This window comes from Triticum aestivum, chromosome 2B (assembly GCF_018294505.1).
Source record: "Triticum aestivum cultivar Chinese Spring chromosome 2B, IWGSC CS RefSeq v2.1, whole genome shotgun sequence".
Classification (NCBI taxonomy): domain Eukaryota; kingdom Viridiplantae; phylum Streptophyta; class Magnoliopsida; order Poales; family Poaceae; genus Triticum; species Triticum aestivum.
This window is the reverse complement of record NC_057798.1, coordinates 430303769-430322476: the sequence shown is the minus strand read 5'-3', so window position 1 is coordinate 430322476 and position 18708 is coordinate 430303769. Positions and strand designations below refer to the sequence as shown.

Sequence of the window (18708 nt, the reverse complement as noted above, 5' to 3'; positions counted from 1 at the left end):
TCTTCCTTTGACGCACCCCCTTTAGCCCATGTTAGGTCTTTAAGTTGTATTGTTTTTCTTCTTTGGTTGTAGATTTTAGCCTGAAGGGGAGCCTTGGCGCAGTGGTAAAGCTGCTGCCTTGTGACCATGAGGTCACGGGTTCAAGTCCTGGAAACAGCCTCTTGCAGAAATGTAGGGAAAGGCTGCGTACAATAGACCCAAAGTGGTCGGACTCTTCCCCAGACCCTGCGCAAGCGGGAGCTACATGCACTGGGGCTGCCCTTTTTGTAGATTTTAGCCTCCTTAGCGTCATGTATCTGCTGTCTTGGGGTTGCATCCCCGTTTTTCAATCACGTCTTTAGTTTTACATTATGCTTTTGTAGTCTTAACCGTTTGATGCCTTTGTCTAGTCAAAAGTCAGGATGAAGATCGAGACCTATGGCGTGTTTGGGTGCCTGGATGAGGCCCAACCGGGCGCGCGTGGGAAGGAAATGGACTGTTTGATTGACTTCATACACTGTTGGACCTGCATAGCACAAAACTTAAAGCACCTCTGGGCCTGGCTAGCTGGAAACACTCAGATCGGCAGTTTCTTGCGAGCCAGGCCGAGGCGAGCGCAAACGAGCGGGCCCTTGCATGAGTGGAGACGGGAGGGATGCGAGGTGATTACGCGAGGTCTTCTTCAACCTCCAGTAAGCTTCTCTCTAATCTCCTCTCTTCCTTGTCCCTCTGATCTACACAACAGTGCTTCGATTCTAGGTAAGCTTTACACGAAAAAGATGCACCTCGATGCTACGGTTCCATTCAGGCGATCGGTTCATAGTTTCATCGGCCGGAAGTTCTTTATAACATTCGTGTTGTAAGTTTTTGGTTTCGACGATCGTAGCTTCATCTCTCCTTTATCAGCAGTCTAGTGTACTCACGCCGCCATGTCGAGCTCTTCTGTCCTCTGCTCAGAGCCCTCCTATTCGTCCCTCTCGACGCCGACGCCCTTCCCCTTGATCTCCTTGCCCGCGTCCTACTACACTAGAGTCGTTTCTGGCGTCACTCATCTCGGCCTACTCTCTGTCGTCCTCCTACTGCACTGACGCTGCAATGGCGCACACACTGCAGTTTGTCGCGTTGTCGACGGGGTCGATCATCTTGGCCTCCTCTCTCTCGCCAACTACACTGGAGTCGTTTTCGGCATCGATCATCTCGGCCTACTCTCTCATCCTACTACACGGACGATACCATGGCGCGAGCACTGCATTCTCCTCCTCTGTCCACTGTCTTTGCGTGAGCACTGCAACTAGTTCGCTGACGGTGTCGCTCGACGTGCTGCCGACGGGTCGCTCGCCCACGACTCCATGCTTGTCATGTCGGACACGACGTCACGACCACTATCCACCGCAGCGGCGCACACTGCATTTCTTCTCTCCCTTCCTCTGCTAGCTCTTAACCCTGTGTGCTAAGTGCAAGCGCTAGCTATTAATCATACCCCATGCGGGCAACCAAACAGTGTGTAGTTGTATGCGACGAGACAATGCAGGCAACCTAACAACGTGCCAAAATTGATTCCCTAATGCAGGAAGTCCATATGCACACAACCAAACAACTTGCAGATGTCGCATATAAGATTGTTTTTCAGAGCCAGACGGAGATACTGCAGGCGACGGTAACCAAACACGCCCCTAGGATCGGTTCGATCCTTTCATCTAGAAAGAAATGTCGCGGATTATTATAAAAAGGAAAAATCACGGGATCCATGGATGCGTCACTTGTTGACTAGGTTGACTCGGACGGAGCCACACCAACCACACACACTTCCCCTCGCGCTTCCTTCTCCTCCGCCTCCTCGACCCGATCCCACTCGCGGCATCCTCCGCCGCCGCGGAGCGATGGCAGCCCGCTCCCCTTACTTCGCCCCCGAGGAAGGCGCCCGGTGCATCCGCCCAGGGGAGTCACCTGCCGCGGCGCTCCGCCGGATCCTGGCGACGCCAGGCGCCCACCAGGCGCCCTGCTGCTTCGACGCGCTCGGCGCCCGCCTTGTCGAGCGCGCGGGGTTCCCGATCTGCTTCATGGGCGGTGCGTGGTCGCTTTGCTCCCTCTCACGCTTCTCGCATGTTCTTTGTTCCCCCGGCTGTGTTCGTGCGCGGTCGTTGTAGTAAAACCCTTGTGGGGTTTAAGTTTTTGTTGGAACGATCGGCTGGAGAATAAAAGGTCCTTCGTCACCCCGGTAGTAGTAGATCTAACCAACCGTGCACTCCCAAGTGTTCCAGTTAACTCACGGTTTGACATATCCTCCTGGGAAGATGAGAATTACCCTATCCATTGTTGAAATTTTTTGCTCACTGGAAGGAGGGATAGTCCATATATCACCCTTGATTACCAGCATAATAAAGATGTGAATTAAAGTTCATCTGGACGTAACTTGCATTTTGCTAACAATAGTTAAGCTGGCAATTTCTTGTCATGACACATGACAAATATTGTATATAGCTGTGCAAATAATTAAAATTGGACGCAGAGCCGACTTGAAGAGTAACTATGAAAGAACAATTCTAGCTCAGAAAGTTAAAGTGCAAATGTTTTTCCAAGTATTTGTTCTCGGTAAATGCTGCTTGTTTTGGTGTTTAACTAGAACTTTGTGTCCTTAAATGTAGTTATTAATATCTGTTATGCTGATTTGTTGATGAAATAAACCGCTATGGAAATTAAGAGATTTTAATGGCTTTTTACATACTGATCTTTTCCAGGGTTCTGTGAAAGTAACTTTTGGTGTTTGCTGAAGGTTTTTCATGCATTGGAGTCCTAATATATGTTCTCCATTCAGGTTTCTGTGTTTCTGCCTCACGACTTGGATTGCCAGATGTTGGATTAATCTCCTATGGAGAAATGGTTGATCAAGGGCGTCTAATCACCGAAGCAGTTTCGGTTCCCGTGATTGGTGATGGAGACAATGGTTACGGAAATTCTATGAACATCAAGAGAACTGTAAAAGGATATATTAATGCTGGGTTGGCTGGAATCATGCTTGAAGATCAGGTACTCATAGATTTCCATACATTTTCTCCTCCACTTGTCAAAGTCACTGCTCTTATTTTTCAGATAGATTCGGTAATTATTTTGAATGTTTTGGTGAGTAATCTTATGAGTCTATCATAATAGGCTGTAACTCCTTAATTTGAAACTGAAATAATTTCGATCTTATTTCTTTCTACTAAAAGTTGCTAGGCTTAAGGCATTAAAAAAACGTTGTTCCCCAGAACTGCAGCAATTTATCAGTTCCTTGTTTTTTTAATGTGGTATTCAGTGTGTGTCTTTAGAGTGTACAAAACTAAATATAAATAATTGTTTATTTTACATCATATGAACGGGAGGTGTTCTTCTGGCTGATGGTAGTGAGTGATTAGGATTCAGACTCCCACTCCATGGTGCTCAATTACGGGAATGTACTTGTAGGATCCATCCTTAAAAAAATTGAACTGAGAACTTTAATCTCATTCATTGGACATGATTCTTACAATGCAAGTTTTTTTGGGCATATTTGGATAGTGCAAGGTAAGATAGTTTTCACAAAAATCTCTTCAGTACCGTATATCATAATGCAGGGCAGAAGGGTAAGAAAGTAATGTTTTGGAGTAGCGCTGATTTCCTTTTGTAAGATATTTGCAGCCATTGGAATTCCAAATGAATTATTTGATCCAGTGATAAATACTTCTCTTTATATCTTTGTGTGTTTAAGCAGACATTGATTTCATTTTATTTCAGAGTTTCCTTACTTTCTATATCAAAAAAGATGAACAGAAGACTTGTGTAATTGATCTTCCGCCTTCTAAAATTTTCATTAATTGATACGATGCATAACATATTGAAGGTGGCACCAAAAGCATGTGGACACACTGAAGGAAGGAAAGTCATCTCGAGGGAGGAAGCGGTCATGCACATAAAAGCTGCTATAGACACTAGGAAGGAGAGTGCCTCTGACATTGTTATTGTGGCGAGGACAGATTCCCGTCAAGCTGTTTCTCTTGATGAAGCATTATGGAGAGTTCAGGCTTTTGCTGATGCTGGAGCAGATGTTCTATTTATTGATGCCCTTGCTTCAATAGAAGAGATGAAGGCATTCTGTGCGGTTGCACCTGGGGTACCAAAGATGGTAAGATGATCCACCTGTGTTTGTTCGTCATACTCGAGTTAGTCATTCAAGAGTTATGATTGTACTCACATCCATTGAGATCACCTAGGATAACATTTTGATTTATATAGTTTTGCTTCGGTAACAACCCCCTCCCTCCTCCTTAAAAGTTTGCATGAATCTTAAAGTTACTTTAAAAGGCTATCGCCATATTAGCCTACAGGTCAAACGTATTGAGTAGATTTTGGATACAAATGACTATTATCCTTTTTTATTGAAGGGGTACCTTCTAATCTCAACCTTCAATCTGCATCAAAATCCGTAAACTTTTCTAGGGCGGTGTACCAAAGCAAAGTTCTTATTTATATGCTTGGTGCTAACCTTTCAATCCATTCTGGTATGCCAATGAATTTGATTAGGATACCCAAACAAGAAATGACTTGTTTTAGTATTTTCCTATATTTACCAAGTATGCAAATGTTTACAACTAGAGGAGTAGGAGGGATGGTGTCATCTGTGGCTCTAACTACATTTATGCTTGTGATTACTTCTCTTGCTAATATTTCTGTACGAATGATGTCTGCTTCTGAACGTTCTGTTTTCAATTCGCCTGTGAATTCGTTTTTTCCCCCTCTCTAGTACTTAGATGAGGACATCAGATATTATACCCTGTGCTTTGTTCTGCAGGCAAACATGTTAGAAGGTGGTGGTAAAACTCCCATATTGACCCCTGCTGAACTCAAGGAGATTGGTTTTAGCCTTGTAGTCTACCCGTTGTCCCTAATTGGGGTGGCAATGCGTGCAATGGAGGTTTGTTCTTTACATATGAAGCATGTTCCATGATTTATATACAGCGTTCTCTTTCAGTTTCCGACGAATTTAAATACATGATGCCATGATGGTAACATCCTCTAATATTGCCTTGAATTATTTTCAATGTTTTTACAACTATCCCAGTTCTATCCAGTAACTTAAGAGATCTATCATGTTGTATACCGTGTTCCTTGAAATTTTGCATAGAACATAAGTGCAAGAACTTGTTTATTGAGAAGCTGCATGCAGATTGTATACTGCACCGCAAAGGGGAAATCAGGGACGACCATAGCATCTTTCAATGCATGTAGATATTCTACAACCATGTGAATGCCAGTAACTGCCATAGGTAGCTGTTCAATTTGGAGTGTGAAATGCTACTTTTTTATTCAAAGCACATGAATATTTGATATGCAGGATGCTCTACTCGCCATAAAAGGTGGTGGTGTACCCTCACCTGCCAGCCTCCCATCTTTTCAGGAGATCAAGGATACTCTAGGGTTCAACCGCTATTACCAGGAAGATAAACAGTACACTGTCCCTCAAGCCCAACCATTGATGCCAAGTGGTGAGCCATGATGATTTCTACCATTATCCTGTTCAATGTAGACATGACTTGGCAAGCCCTGATGGTTTATTCCATAACCCTCTTCAGTGTAGACATGTTAACCCCAAGTGGTGAGCAGTGCATGGACATGGAAATACGTTATCCATGATTTTTAATGACTAATTTTTTGTCGGCATTTTACAGGTAACCCGTAGAAAGGAGCGGCCCTGTTCAATTCTCAGGAGGCATATGGAAATGGGATCCAGGTGTCCACTGAGCGATCAGTATCCATTTGCTTTCGAGAATTTGAGATTTGTACCTCTGGGCAATGAGGCAGAGCAATCGCGTTTATCTTGAGGCAGACGATTTTAGCAACTTGTAAATGAGGCGGCGTGACAAAATGTTTGTAAATGTATGCTGCTTTGGTGTCAGCAAACCTGGATTCCTTGTGTCAATTTTCAATTTCAATAAAATAAACCACCTTCGAAGTTGTTGAGAAATGTTTCTCACCAATGTATGTAGTAAGTCGAAGAAAAATAGTAAAAAATTGTCGGCATGACAGATTTATTTGGCAGCAGGACTCAAGACTTGCATCGGCAATTTTGGAGCATTAAACTGAAATGTATACAGATTTCATAGACGTTTCCACAAATCCCAAAACTACAAGCATCTTTAAACGTTATGTAAACATGTTCGCTATAGTGTAATGAAAACCGTGCTGTTACATTGTAGTGCCTGTCTGAAAAATGGAGCAATTTCTATTTGGGCCAAAGTAACACACAATGTTCTTCCTCATCAGTTCACAAAAGCTCCAGCCTGCAGGGGGGATCTTTATGTCGCATGGAGCCGATGAACCGGAAAACCAAACACAATATTTCCATTTGAGACAGCACTTACAAGTACAGCAAAACATATAACAGGACGCCGGTGTTACAAGATGGAAGGAACTAAACAGGAATGAGTAATTGCAGTTCATAAGAAGTATTTCATCCTGTTATCTCTTCTCATGGCACGGTATACAGCCTGGACCTGAACAACAACCGAAGTCTCATTAAACAAAATATCTGCAAATCGACATCTAGGTTGCAGACTAGAATACATCTGATCATAGGAAAACAGGGCGTTACCTGCTCACTTGAAGCCACACGTATTGGCCCAATTTTTACAGAAACATATTTTCCCCTGGAAGATATTTTCTGACTTACTTGGCCCTGTACAAACCAAGTTGAGATCTATATTAAGAGTCACAAAAATATTAAGGAAATATAGCAAAACAAAATATTCGACGAAGTTAAGCATTGATATAATCTAAGCAGTGAAATTAGACAGCCCCTAAAGTATGCTAGTAATACATATTATTCCAACATAACAGAACGTGTGAACCAGTTTAATACACTAACCTTTGGAATCGATTCTTGAAGAACCGATTCAACAGCATCAACCATAGAATGGACAAAATCTTCACCTCCAGTACCAATTGCTGTAAATCCTCTGTCTGTGGGATATGTATTCACCTGTCAAGTAAAACGGTAGAGTACTAAGTGATGCCTGAAGTACGATCCAAGGTTTTGGGCCTTATATTGTTCCTTCAATAATCTAGTCCAAAAACCGATAAACCAAAGCAATGCACTTGTACGTCTCTACATAATTAGCATCGACTTTTTCAGAACAGGTCCGACTGGAGTTTGATAAGACCATGGACCCTAGTGAAATTCAGTCTAGGGTTTTTAAAGATATTCTCCATTTTTTCCCTTTCCCCATAAAGTATAATCTCAAGGTTACCTTCAGTTCTGTCCACTATTACGGGTTTGCCTCAAAAAAGAAAACTTATTACGGATAATAAGGCTTTCAGCCGGATAAGGGTTGCCCTCGTTGCGAGACTTAAGCCAACACCTTATGGCATGAGCTGACAAGATGATCCTTTCTCTGTTGAGACGAAAAGGACCTATGATTTCTCTTTTCTTCCATTAAAAAAGATCTTATAAAAAAACACTGAAAAAGGACAAAGGGGGAGACGCTCTTCAACTTTCTTTCTTCCTCCAACAGGTCAGCGAAGGAACCTTTTCCAGTCTCATGATGGAGCACTCATTATTATGAGTTGCTCATGTAGAAAATGCATGGCTAGCATGGCTATGCTGACTGTAATACAGTAACAAGTCAATCTGGCTTGCCCAAATATACAATTTCATGATACCAAGAGCAAAACCTAGAATCCAACATTGACATCAAAATAAAACAAAATTTAGATTTATGGACGTTATCTCAACAAAATATCGGTAGAAAATAATTGCAGAGAATTTTCCAGGGGCCAGTTGTCCCATGTCAAGCTATTGTAAGTCATCCTGCACTGAACGATAACACAAAATATGTGATGTTGGATATTAAGAGAATACCTTCTGATCCAGAACAAGCCATTCATCACTTGAATCATCTGTAACAGTGCCACCTATGACCATATTTGTTGTGAGTGCAACCCTTCCTTTAGACTTTGCCACCTCTGCTTAAAAGGGAAAGTTTTGTACGAATTAAAACAAGGTATAACGTTACTAACTCATAATCAAGACAAAACTGTGGGCTCACTGCAAATTACCATTGAGAAGCAAACAGCAAGGGAAAAGACTGATCTCAGTGATCCTATTATGCAATGTAGCCACATACAGTGGCCTATTATGTAAACTGAAAATGTGACCATTCATAGACTTAATCGATAGAAGACACTGTCATTTGAACTCGTCCACTTGATTTTGGTGCTAGCCATGCCCTTGTATAATCTGGGAATGACAGTAAACCTCTATATCTTATTATTCTATAGATTGTCATGCAGTTTTCCTAGTGCCACTATTTCACTAATGAAGTTTTCCTCCTTTTTGTGTTTAATTAAGTCATTTTATCATGAGGTACCACATGGATGACAAATAACAAACCATTGTACCGTATTGCAATATGTGCCTGATACGGCCCCAGTACTGTATCAGCGGACTGAAATTTCCAAACTAAGTAAGAATTTCATAATACCCTGCTGATACTCTTAGTGATGCCCTGCTGATAGACCCTTGAAACTTCAAGGCCCCAAATCGCTCAAATCAGAACACACAAACAACCCAATCCCCTAAAACAAATAATATGTCCTGCTCTTCTCTTTGCTTGACTCCACCAGGTGTCTCCTCGTCCTCCACACTCAAGCATGGCCATGCAGCCTCCTTCTCCCTCCTCCTGCCACCGACTCCTCCCTCCGTCCCTCCCGACACTAAGCGATTGTTCCACCTGCTACTGCCGCCACCTTCGCACTCAAGCCAAACCGATGGCAGCGCTCTTCCTCCAACCACACACCCTTCAACCAGGACGCCGATGAATATGAGGGTGTCATGCCACTGCCGCCTCTCCTGGAATAAATAGTACACCAACAATGTGCCTCCTACTGATCTGTTCTGTGGTGAGTGTGAAGTAAAACTTTGATTTGTTTTGTCCACTGTCCAGGCATAGGTCTTGTTTAGTCATACATTATATCTATTTTATCAACTGAAATACATATATGCTTATGGTATTGGCACATCCTTGTTTGTGGAAAATATCATACAACTTAACGTTATAACTCTATCTGCATCGCATGGTGGGGTAACTTAGACTATCAATGTATCAAGAATGCATCCGAAATTATCACAGCAAAAGCCAAGAATTAATTTAATAAATAAAGAGATGTTCTAGAAGGCATGCTCGTTTTCTCTCGTCGCAAGTAAATATTAAGTAAACCACTAGAAAAACTAGGGCAGAGAATTGTTAGCATATCAAACCAAGTCACTGAGATGAATCCATCCAATTCCATCAAAGAACAACCCCCAATCGTCGTCTAGTTCCATCAGCCCCGGGAATATAACAATCACACAAACAATCCACGGCATTCCAACTCCGATCTTGAACCAGTGAGCACCGAAACGACGACAACCACGAGCCAGCAAGCCATTAACTAGGCAAAAGATAGAGGAACAGAAGGGCGGCATGGGGGGAGCTCTCACTTGATATGGCCTCGAGCACGGCCTCCTGCGGCGGCTGTCCCTGCTCCCCGGGCCCGCCCCCACTGGAGCTGGAGCAGCAGCGGATGTTGCGGCGGCGGCGGCGACAAGGAAACGGCGCCGCCTGGGCCGACGCGGCGGCGCGGAGACTCAAGTGGTGGAGGGGGTCGGGGAGCAGCAAGGAGCGGAGCGCGAGGGCTCGGCACGCCATCGTCGCCTTCGATTCCTTCCTTAGTCCGGTCGCCGCGGCCGCGAGCAGCGAGAGAGATTCAGTGGATATTTTTCGCTTGGTTTGGGTTTGCGTCTGCAGCCGGAGTACTCCTATTTTCGTGGAAGGCCGATGAGCTTAAAACTTTCATTTCTTTTTTCTCTACGACTTTTCGTTCCGTGTTATTTAGTTTTTTTTTAAGAAGTCACTTAGCAACTCTGGAGTGCCAACTAAAAAAAACTCTGGAGTAATCTGTTTTTTCTTTTAGAAACTATGTTTTTTTTTTGTTTGAGAAATGAGAACCTTTTTTTTAGGATCGAAAAATGAGAAACTATGTTTTTTTTCTCAATGGAATGATAAAGATGGCCCAGACCAGTATCGGGACACACCTGAGGTACAGCCCACACGGGACTGGACCTCGCTGTAATGGAAGACTGGCCCAGTAAGGCCATTCTCTGCCACAAAGCGAACACCCAAGCGATGATAACTCGGCCAGCCCACTTTGAGCCTTTTACACGAGCAAGCGACCTGGTTTCGAAATCTTCTGGAAGGTTTTTTGTGTGTTTTTATCTGTTAGCCCTAACTTCACAAATATAAGATGCTCTAACTTTTTTATGAATCTAGTGTTTATTCACTAGATTCAGTCTATATGTAGTTCATATTAAAATATCCAAAACATCTTATATTTGTGAAAGAGGTAGTATGTTTTTTTAATTTTCAATAAATGCTTGGAAATTTAAAATTTTCATTTTCTTTATTTTTAAACAATATTGAAATTTCTAAATATTCATTTTTCTAGAAATGTTCACACTTTCCAAAATGTTCATTTTGTCTGTGTTTTAAAAAACGCATTTAAAAAATATGATTTCAAAGTGTTCATGTTTTCAAAAAGATATTCAAAATTTTGATATTCCATTTTGAAAAATATATTCCAAGAAAAGGTATTTTTAAAAGAAATGTTAGGAATTTCAAAATATTGGAATATTCCAAAAATGTTCGTGTTTTTAATAAATAATTGTTTTTTTCAAAACAAATTAATAAATGATTATCAAGTTGTTTATGTGTAGTGAGAGTTGGCACAGGACAATAAAGGTGAGCAATCCCTGCATGGAGGAGTTCAAGTGTTCAGTGGTGAAGCATCTATTGAACATATAATCAAAGAGGTAGAAATACATAAAAAGGCAACTAGTATTGTCGTTGCACTGGCACATGCAATGTATAACATGATCCGAATTTTTCTCGTGCCTAACCTCTCTAACACAAACAAACCGACAATTTACTTTCAGTGTTTTACTTTTATTCTATTTACTTCATTCCAACTTCTAGTTACTTGTTTCCGTCGCCGCACTAATCCTTGCAGATACCAAAACAGTTAATTCACTTTCGTCACCGCACTAATCCTTGCAGATACCAAAACAGTTAATTCACTCAAGACCTATGACAGCTTGTGTGCGAAAAAAAACACTCATCTCCGCTCTTTGTTGGGATACACTATTTTGGGATACTTACTCGAATGTGCTACATAGCCCTGTGTGTCTTGTAGGCCTAGGGTGCACAACTCCTTTGACAAGGATCTGTCACACTTCCTCTAGCATGCGGTGAACGGGCACCAAAAATACCATATGGTCAAGTAGGCGGATATCTGCTTGCTTAAGGACCTGGGGGGCTCTATTTATTCTCACCTCCCATCGCATGAATGTGGCCCTTATGTTGAGATGAGTTTGAGAAATTCTCAAGGAGGATGGTGGGTTGTGGCTGTAGCTTATCAAATAAAGTACCTGTAAGGGTCGTTTGTGCTCGCTTATGAGGGTAGGAAGGGGTTCTGATTTTGGAAGTTAATTGAACGGATTAAACATGAGATTCAACTTGGGCTCTTTGTCTCCGTAAACAATGGAGATGGGATCCTCTTTTGGCTTTCATGAGCGCAAATCTCCACTCTGCGTTGTTCATGAACATATTTGCTATCTACTCACACCTAATGATTTTGGTTTCCTCGGCCCTCGCAGTTTCTGAGAACCCAGGCCAACCATATGAGGAGGAGGCATTGCCTTTTCTGGATAGTGTTTGGGCAATGACCTGTACACTTTGGACTGTGGGAGCTATATCTCGCTTAGCGCGACTGCTCCTTCCTTCTCACCTAAAGCTTCGCCCCCCACACTTCCACCACTCGGCCAGCCCATTTCCACTATTTTTTTTTCAATTCAGGGGTTTCGTTCAGGTTCGCAGAGTTTCGTTCGGTTTCAGTTTCATTTATGTGGGTTTCTTCTCCGGTTTTGGCCTGTTTTTTGTATTTTTTATCTATTCACCATTTTTTCTTGTTTTCTTTTTCTTTCTTTTTTTGTTTTCTTATGGTTTTTCCTCACTTTTATTGTTTGCAATGTTTTTTTCTTCAGTTTTCTTGTTTCCCTTTTCTCTTCGATTTTTTGTTCCTTTCTTTGGTTTTTTATTTCCTTTTTATTTATTTTTCTCTGTTTTTTTGTTTCTTTCTTAGTTTTCATCAATTTTATTTGTTTTTCTTTGTTCTGTTTTATTATTTTATTTTTCTTCATTTCCTGAAGGATTTTCACGGTTTTCTTTGTTTATGTGGTGTTTATTTCATTTCTTTCTTTTGTTTCTTCAGTTTTCATGGTTTTTCTTTGTTTTTTCGTCAATACATGTCTATATTTTTCATACACGTTTGTACATTTTAAGTATACAATTGGAACATGTTTTTTTGTACATTTTAATATTTTTTAAATACATTATTACAATTTAAAAAAATTAATGTTTGATGATTACTTTTTTCAAGCGGATTGTATATTTTGTCATATATCAGGATCATTTTTAATAGAAGTTTAATTCTTTTAAGTGTGTGATTAATACTTCGTTTTATACACAATCATCATTTTTTTTGAAATTTATGTTTTTATGCTCATTTTGTTTCTTACACATTCTACATCTTTCGTATACATCAGGAATTATTTTTTGTACCCATTTAATATTTTTGAAATAGATGATTAACTTTTTTTCATACACGATCAACATTTTTAAAAGTTTATGTTTAATTTTTTTAATACATGTTCTACATTTTGGGTATACATCATAAAAAAAATTGTACACGGTTAATATTTTATAAAAAAACATATATTTTTAATATCTACTCTTTTCCAAAAACATTAGACATTTTTTTATATATCATGAATGTTTTTTATATACATGTTTAACATTTCTCAAATAAATTATTAAAAGGTTTTTAAAACTTATTGTCTACTTTTTCCGTACTCATTGTACTTTTTTATACATATTGGATTTTTTTTCTAAACACATTTAATCCTTTTCAGATGCATGATCAACATTTTTGAACAATTTATCTAAAGTATATTTTTGTAATATATACATTTACAATATTTGTAAGTATAAACAAAAGATAAAAAGGTTAAAAATGAAAAAGAAAAACTGAGGAAATGGACTCTGGCGCGCCTGGGCCGGCCCAGTTTGGCGTTGCTTGAGGCGTGAATACCATTGAGCTCGCGTCGAGCGAGGTATAGGCGTGCCCCCCTTTGGATAATTCATACCAAGATGGTTCTTGAGAGGGTCTTTTTGCGGCGGGCCACTAATTTGATATTCAAATTTTGGGTCTTTTTGTAACACTGTCACCCGCTTTCTAGATAACGGGACAAAAATCTGTTAGGCGACATGATGGATGCTCTGATTGCGGTAGGGCTCCACCTTGCTCCGCCTCTTGGCCATTGATCTCTCGTTCACTTAGTGGCTTTCTTTTCTTCTTTGTAGGGCATGTTTGTGTTGTTTCCCAGTTAACTTATCTTTATTTTTCTTGTAATTGAATTTACTATATGAATGTGATGGTTTGCTCTATATATAAAGCGGGACAAAATCCTGTTTTGTGTGCACTATTGTCACCCAAAAATTCAAGCTACAAACTGGTAAACTGGATTCATAAAAATCAACAAAAGGCGCCATAAGTTCACCTTGATGACACCCCAAAAATCTAATTAAATTCATTCAGGAAATCATCATGAACAAGAGATTTATCATTTTTCACCTAGAGAACCGTTTTCTTGGTCCCTTTCTCCGTGAATCCTGCAATAAGAGGATCACTTTATTCCGGGATATTCGTGGTATATCCTCACATCTCTGCTCATCCAGGAAAGCCCGGCTAGCTTCATGTGGGCTAGAAAGGTCTATGTAATATTTTGTACTCTAACTATTTATTTTTAGTACAGTCGCTCCCCTTCACATTTGTATAGCACTGCGACTGCACTGCGTCCGGAGCGGACTGCCCAATGCGATATATGACGAGCCATATTTGACAGATGCTGCCTACTACCCATGGACAGTTCTAGCTAGGTTGAGAGATACACGAAAAGCCTGAGACAGTGTAAGGTCAGCGACTCCCGATCCTTTTGTATGGCATGAGTAGCTCAGCCTGAACCCCTCAAACATTGACAACACATCACCGTGCACACGAACCCATACAGAAATTTTGATGTGCATGTGCCCAAAGCGGTGCCTTTGAAGCAGTGATTTCCCTGAAAGAGGCAAAAGCAAAAGGTGAGGTGAAAGAAAAAGGGAAGGAGGTAAACACTCCAAGATGGAAGTGGGCAAACTCCTTTTTGGCTTAAGAGGTCGATGATGCGGGCATGGTAGCCAATGCTTCTCCTTCTCTTCTGCTAGGGTTGCTGAAGATGGTTGATGTTGCCATCATGCATAGATCATTGCCCTAAAGGAGTTGGTCTTTATTTGCGAGGATCACATAGATGGTTGATGGTGGATGATTAGATAGTACGTAGCATTATCATTTGGATTTGGAGTAAGTATTTTTTGTAGTATTACTAGTGAGTGGAGAGCACAAGGACCAAAAAAAGCTGACCTAAGGTAGAGTTCACATTACATGCATGCATACATGGTGGGCAGCCTCTGCCTCTGCCTCTGCCCTGACATGCTCCATGTCTCCCAGCCTTTTCTCCCGCATAAAGCAAACCCACACACTCCATGTAGCACTTGGATGCACTTGTTGGATCTTGTGCAATCTTTTTATCTTTACACTTGCTAATTTCTCTCTCCTTTTTACCATGACGCAGGCAGCAAAAGCTACTGCATAAAAGTCTGATTTTGCGTGCTACTCTCAGTTATCCTCCATAACTCTGTCCAGCTTGTTGGCCCAGTCCCAGCGCCGATGGACGAACGACGATGAGACAACGCTAAGCTAGCCGAACCAATACACGTACGTGGCATGTTTGATTGACTTGATCTCTATAGTGCTCATGCACATCTTGATCGACTTGATCTATATGGTAATCATGCATACCTTTCTCAACACGCACGCGTAACAGCCAACCGATCTTTGCTTTGATCGATTTCGCCGGGAACACTAAAAAGCCACCACATTTTCAATTCTGGATTTGCTACCCCATTTCTTGGGCGCTTCAAAAATCTATCTATTTTCTTACTAATTCTTTCAATAAATACTAATGACCGATTTAGGGCAAATTAATTCAGTGCTAACATACCCGGCCCCGTTGGTCACATCCACATGACACTATATGACGCATGCACCAGCTGCCATGGGTTGCCGCCGCCGCAGCATGCCGTCAGCGCATACTCTACTATTTTTTGTTGTCAACTTTCCTCCAGCGACAGGCACGAGGCCACCCACCACTTGTGTTGCTCCTGTGGGTTGTTGTCGGCGTTGTGGATACGGGGGTATCCAGACTTGTCTGCCTGCGGCCCGCGGCGTGGCTCCATCGACGGTCTGGTACGACCCAGCTTCGACATCGACAACTCAAGACCCTCGCGAGGGGCCAAGCCTCGCGAGGCGGACGACACCAAGACCTCCAAAGGGATCAGCCTCCTCAGGCTGCCTCCCGAGGAGCGGAGATTTCTATGCAAGGCTCACCTCGTGAGGTTCGAGTGACGTGAGTCATGCCGATCGAGGCCAGACGGGGGCCAGCGGGCGTAGTGTATCAGTTTCCTCTTCGGTGCAAAGGAGACAAGCAGCAGGCACGGAGTCCCGAGGAAGCGGCCAAAGGTTTCCATTCTCGTGTAGCAAGACCAAGACCGCCAGGACGACAGGACGGAGGTCATCACCGAGCCCACCATGGCGTCACGACCAGAGGCTTTTGCAGGCGAAGACCACTTTAGTCAGATAAGATGTACTAGTTGTCTCTCTTCAAATTTGGCCGTTGTGGGATCCCTTCCCGGATTCGTTTGGAAAGAGGACCAAGGCCACTATAAATAGGACCTAGCCACCATGGAGACGAGAGATCAAGTCGACCGCATCCATTCCACCCACACCAGCTTATTTGAGCTCAAGAACACACCTCCTGAGGTTGTTCGCCACTGTACTAGTTTGTCCTCAGCCCCACGAGGCAAATCCACCACAAAGCAGGAGTTTGGGTTTTGCACCACAAGGTGGCCCGAACATGGGTAAACTGATGTGTCCCCTTTCCTTCGAGCTCGACGCGCTAGGCTGTGAGATTGGTGAGTAGGCAGACTGGGGAGGTTGAGTTCTCCGCACGCACCCCAGAGTTCGAACCTCTCAAGGGTTTGTGGAACCCGAAATCCGACATTTGCCGAGACGGCGGCGCCAGGACCCGAGCTGCTCCGGCCGGTGCTGACACTCACCATCTCCTGCTGGTGGAAGGTGGAGACGAGGACATGCAGCCATCCCACCCCTCCCGGTCGCCGCTGCCCCGCATGGCCATGCCCACCCTCCCGTTGCCCCACCCAATCCACGGCGAGGTGGTAACGCATCGACGCACCAGCTAACAGGACAAGGCCACTTCGTCGTCGTCTCGCTGCTCTTCGTGCGGTTGCGTTGGCCACCCCATGATGCTCCGACGGCCTTCCCTATCGTCCGACCACCACCTATGCCTATGCACCTGAGGTGTTTGATGTAATGCCCTCAAAGAGAAGAAGGTCCGAGAGCGATGACCATGCTGACGGGTGGGCCCTCCGTCCAACTTAACGATCAACAAACAGTGTGACCAGTCTGTGCCATGTTAGCGCTTATGGCGGGCTTGGTAGGGCAGAAAATGGAATTAATTTGCCCCAAAACAGTCATTGAGAAATTAGTAAGGAAATAGGTAGATATTTTGGGCGCCCAAGAAATGTGGTAGAAAATCTGGAATTAACTAAAGTTAGAATGTTTAGGGTATATATATTACGGAAACTTGTCGGGGCATGCATGCGCCATCCATTTTCGTCAAGATTGGTGCACTAGTTTATGTCATTAACCCTTAATAGCTGCACTGCGATCCATCTATGCCAACTTTTGGCAGAGTTGCATGCATCACCTACCCCACCTCTCATATTTTTTAGTTTTATCTTAAAATTGAATCTATTGTATTTTTTGAACCAAAAGTTCAAATTATGTTTCATTATCATATTTGTGTTTGTTGAAATGAGTCTTTCGAATAAGACAAATTTTGAATACATTTAGACATTTTTTTTCAACCTTACCAAGTTACAGATATTAAAACATGTTAATCGTAGTACTAAGTTTTACAAACTTATCAATCGTTCTATCAAGTTTTACTAGTTGAAACTTTTGGAAGTTTTTAAAAACTTGTCAAAACGTTGGACCCCACATGGTTTTAAGTTTTATTTAAAAGTTTCAACTGTTAAAACTTAGCAAAATTTAAAAATGTGTCAAATGTATTCAAAATTGGTCTTATTTCGAAGCCCTAGTCAGAGGGAACACAATTATTGGAAACGTAATATAAATTAGACTCTCGATTCAAAAGATAATAGAAAAATATATGATAGGTGGGGTGGGTGAGGACATACACTCTTTGCAAGTTATACCAAAAGTTGCATGCATGCAGCAATTAAGCTCTAACCATAAAACCACTTCTTGAAACTTCGAACAATCATATGACTACATGCATGTGTGCTTGATGACCCCGGCCTAGTGAGCCGGACTGAGGGCCCCATGTTTGTTTCGCCCTGAGCCAGTTAGGACAGCCCATGATGATTACAAGGGAGAACCGGATGACTTGATGTATATTCCAAGATGACGGATCCCTGGAGGACTCTGCCTCCCTATACGACTAGGATCCTGTAATCATAGGACCCCCCGGTACCTATATAAATCAAGGGGTCTGGCTCGTAGACAACACACCACAATCTCACGGTGGATTACCTGTACGTTGTACACCCCAACATAATAATTCAATCAGAGCAAGACATAGGGTATCATCTTATCGCAGAGCTCAAATCTGGGTTAAACGTTGTGTCCTTGTTACCCTCGTTCCAAGACATCTAGCTTAGGATCCCCTACCTCGACATCTGCCAGATTTAACTCCGTCAATGATGACCCATGCAAGTCTTGTTGGTGATCATCGTGGATCGACGGGAGTCAAGATCAACGAGCGCGTCGGGGCCAGAGCCACCTTTGTTCCCAACCAGATGTTCGCCTTCGATGGCGTCGCCAACTCGTATGGCCACCTTAGCCAAGTTGAGTCACTTGCTCTGGGTCGGACCATCAGGTTCTGCAACATGAAGTGCACAGTGGATTGCAGTGTTGAGCTGATCTTCATAAACTAGGCGTTGTGCCAAGCCGAGTAGCAGCGCGAGCCACTTGACCCAATCCCAATGTTAGATAAGGGTCAGGATGAATGAGAGAATCTTCTCTCGGGTTCGACCTCAGATCTAATCCTGAAGCCACTCCCCATGGCCTAGATGTTAGATCAGGTTATGGCTGAGCACGAGGACAATGTCAGATCAGATCTCGGAGATGTTTCTCCTGGTCGTGATTTTTGATCAAGGTCGGGAAGAACATTTGGATTCTTTTCCAAGGCCAATGTTAGATCAGACCTCGAAGCACCCCCCTATCTTCGCATCAGGCCGAGGTTAGGAAGAGCGTGAGAAACTTCTTCTAAATGAAACCTTGGATCAGTTTTAAAAGCCCACAACGTTGAAGGACCCGACCTCGGTGTCGGATCGGATATAGGAGTCTAGGAAGAGGTCGGATTTTTTGGCCCACCCACCACCCATCTTGTTGCTAACATCGAAAACCTAACCACGTCCT

The 18708-nt window shown here is 42.7% G+C and overlaps 2 protein-coding genes across 3 annotated transcripts; one reads left to right on the top strand and one right to left on the bottom strand.

The window, feature by feature from the left end:
* The first annotated feature begins 1739 nt into the window (after window positions 1–1739).
* LOC123045300 (2,3-dimethylmalate lyase) lies at window positions 1740–5959 on the top strand. Of its 2 annotated transcripts, none has more exons than XR_006421273.1 (6): window positions 1740–2046; window positions 2795–3006; window positions 3839–4120; window positions 4787–4909; window positions 5330–5590; window positions 5664–5959. XR_006421273.1 is itself a non-coding variant. In XM_044468301.1 (6 exons), the coding sequence occupies exons 1-6, from the start codon at window positions 1860–1862 to the stop codon at window positions 5672–5674; spliced, it is 966 nt and encodes a 321-aa protein (XP_044324236.1). In that variant the 5' UTR covers window positions 1741–1859; the 3' UTR covers window positions 5675–5959. The 2 variants fall into 2 exon arrangements, 1 of the variants encoding a protein (XP_044324236.1); XM_044468301.1 differs by having other exon boundaries at window positions 1741–2046; window positions 5330–5480.
* Window positions 5960–6036: 77 nt separating this feature from the next.
* Window positions 6037–9806, bottom strand: LOC123045301 (uncharacterized). The gene is made up of 5 exons (XM_044468302.1): window positions 9473–9806; window positions 7853–7956; window positions 6860–6973; window positions 6587–6670; window positions 6037–6488 (listed from the first exon to the last, which is right to left on the bottom strand). The coding sequence occupies exons 1-5, from the start codon at window positions 9678–9680 to the stop codon at window positions 6432–6434; spliced, it is 567 nt and encodes a 188-aa protein (XP_044324237.1). The 5' UTR covers window positions 9681–9806; the 3' UTR covers window positions 6037–6431.
* Between the last annotated feature and the right edge of the window lie 8902 nt (window positions 9807–18708).

What these genes read in the sequence shown, in the direction of transcription:
- LOC123045300 (XM_044468301.1), top strand. Translation starts at nt 1,860, where the DNA reads ATGGCAGCCCGCTCCCCTTACTTCGCCCCCGAGGAAGGCGCCCGGTGC. An exon ending in CCCGATCTGCTTCATGGGCG is followed by an intron (nt 2,047 to 2,794) that starts GTGCGTGGTCGC and finishes TTCTCCATTCAG; the next exon opens with GTTTCTGTGTTTCTGCCTCA. An exon ending in GAATCATGCTTGAAGATCAG is followed by an intron (nt 3,007 to 3,838) that starts GTACTCATAGAT and finishes AACATATTGAAG; the next exon opens with GTGGCACCAAAAGCATGTGG.
- LOC123045301 (XM_044468302.1), bottom strand. Translation starts at nt 9,680, where the DNA reads ATGGCGTGCCGAGCCCTCGCGCTCCGCTCCTTGCTGCTCCCCGACCCC. An exon ending in CGTGCTCGAGGCCATATCAA is followed by an intron (nt 7,957 to 9,472) that starts GTGAGAGCTCCC and finishes CCTTTTAAGCAG; the next exon opens with AGGTGGCAAAGTCTAAAGGA. An exon ending in TTCAAGAATCGATTCCAAAG is followed by an intron (nt 6,671 to 6,859) that starts GTTAGTGTATTA and finishes TGGTTTGTACAG; the next exon opens with GGCCAAGTAAGTCAGAAAAT.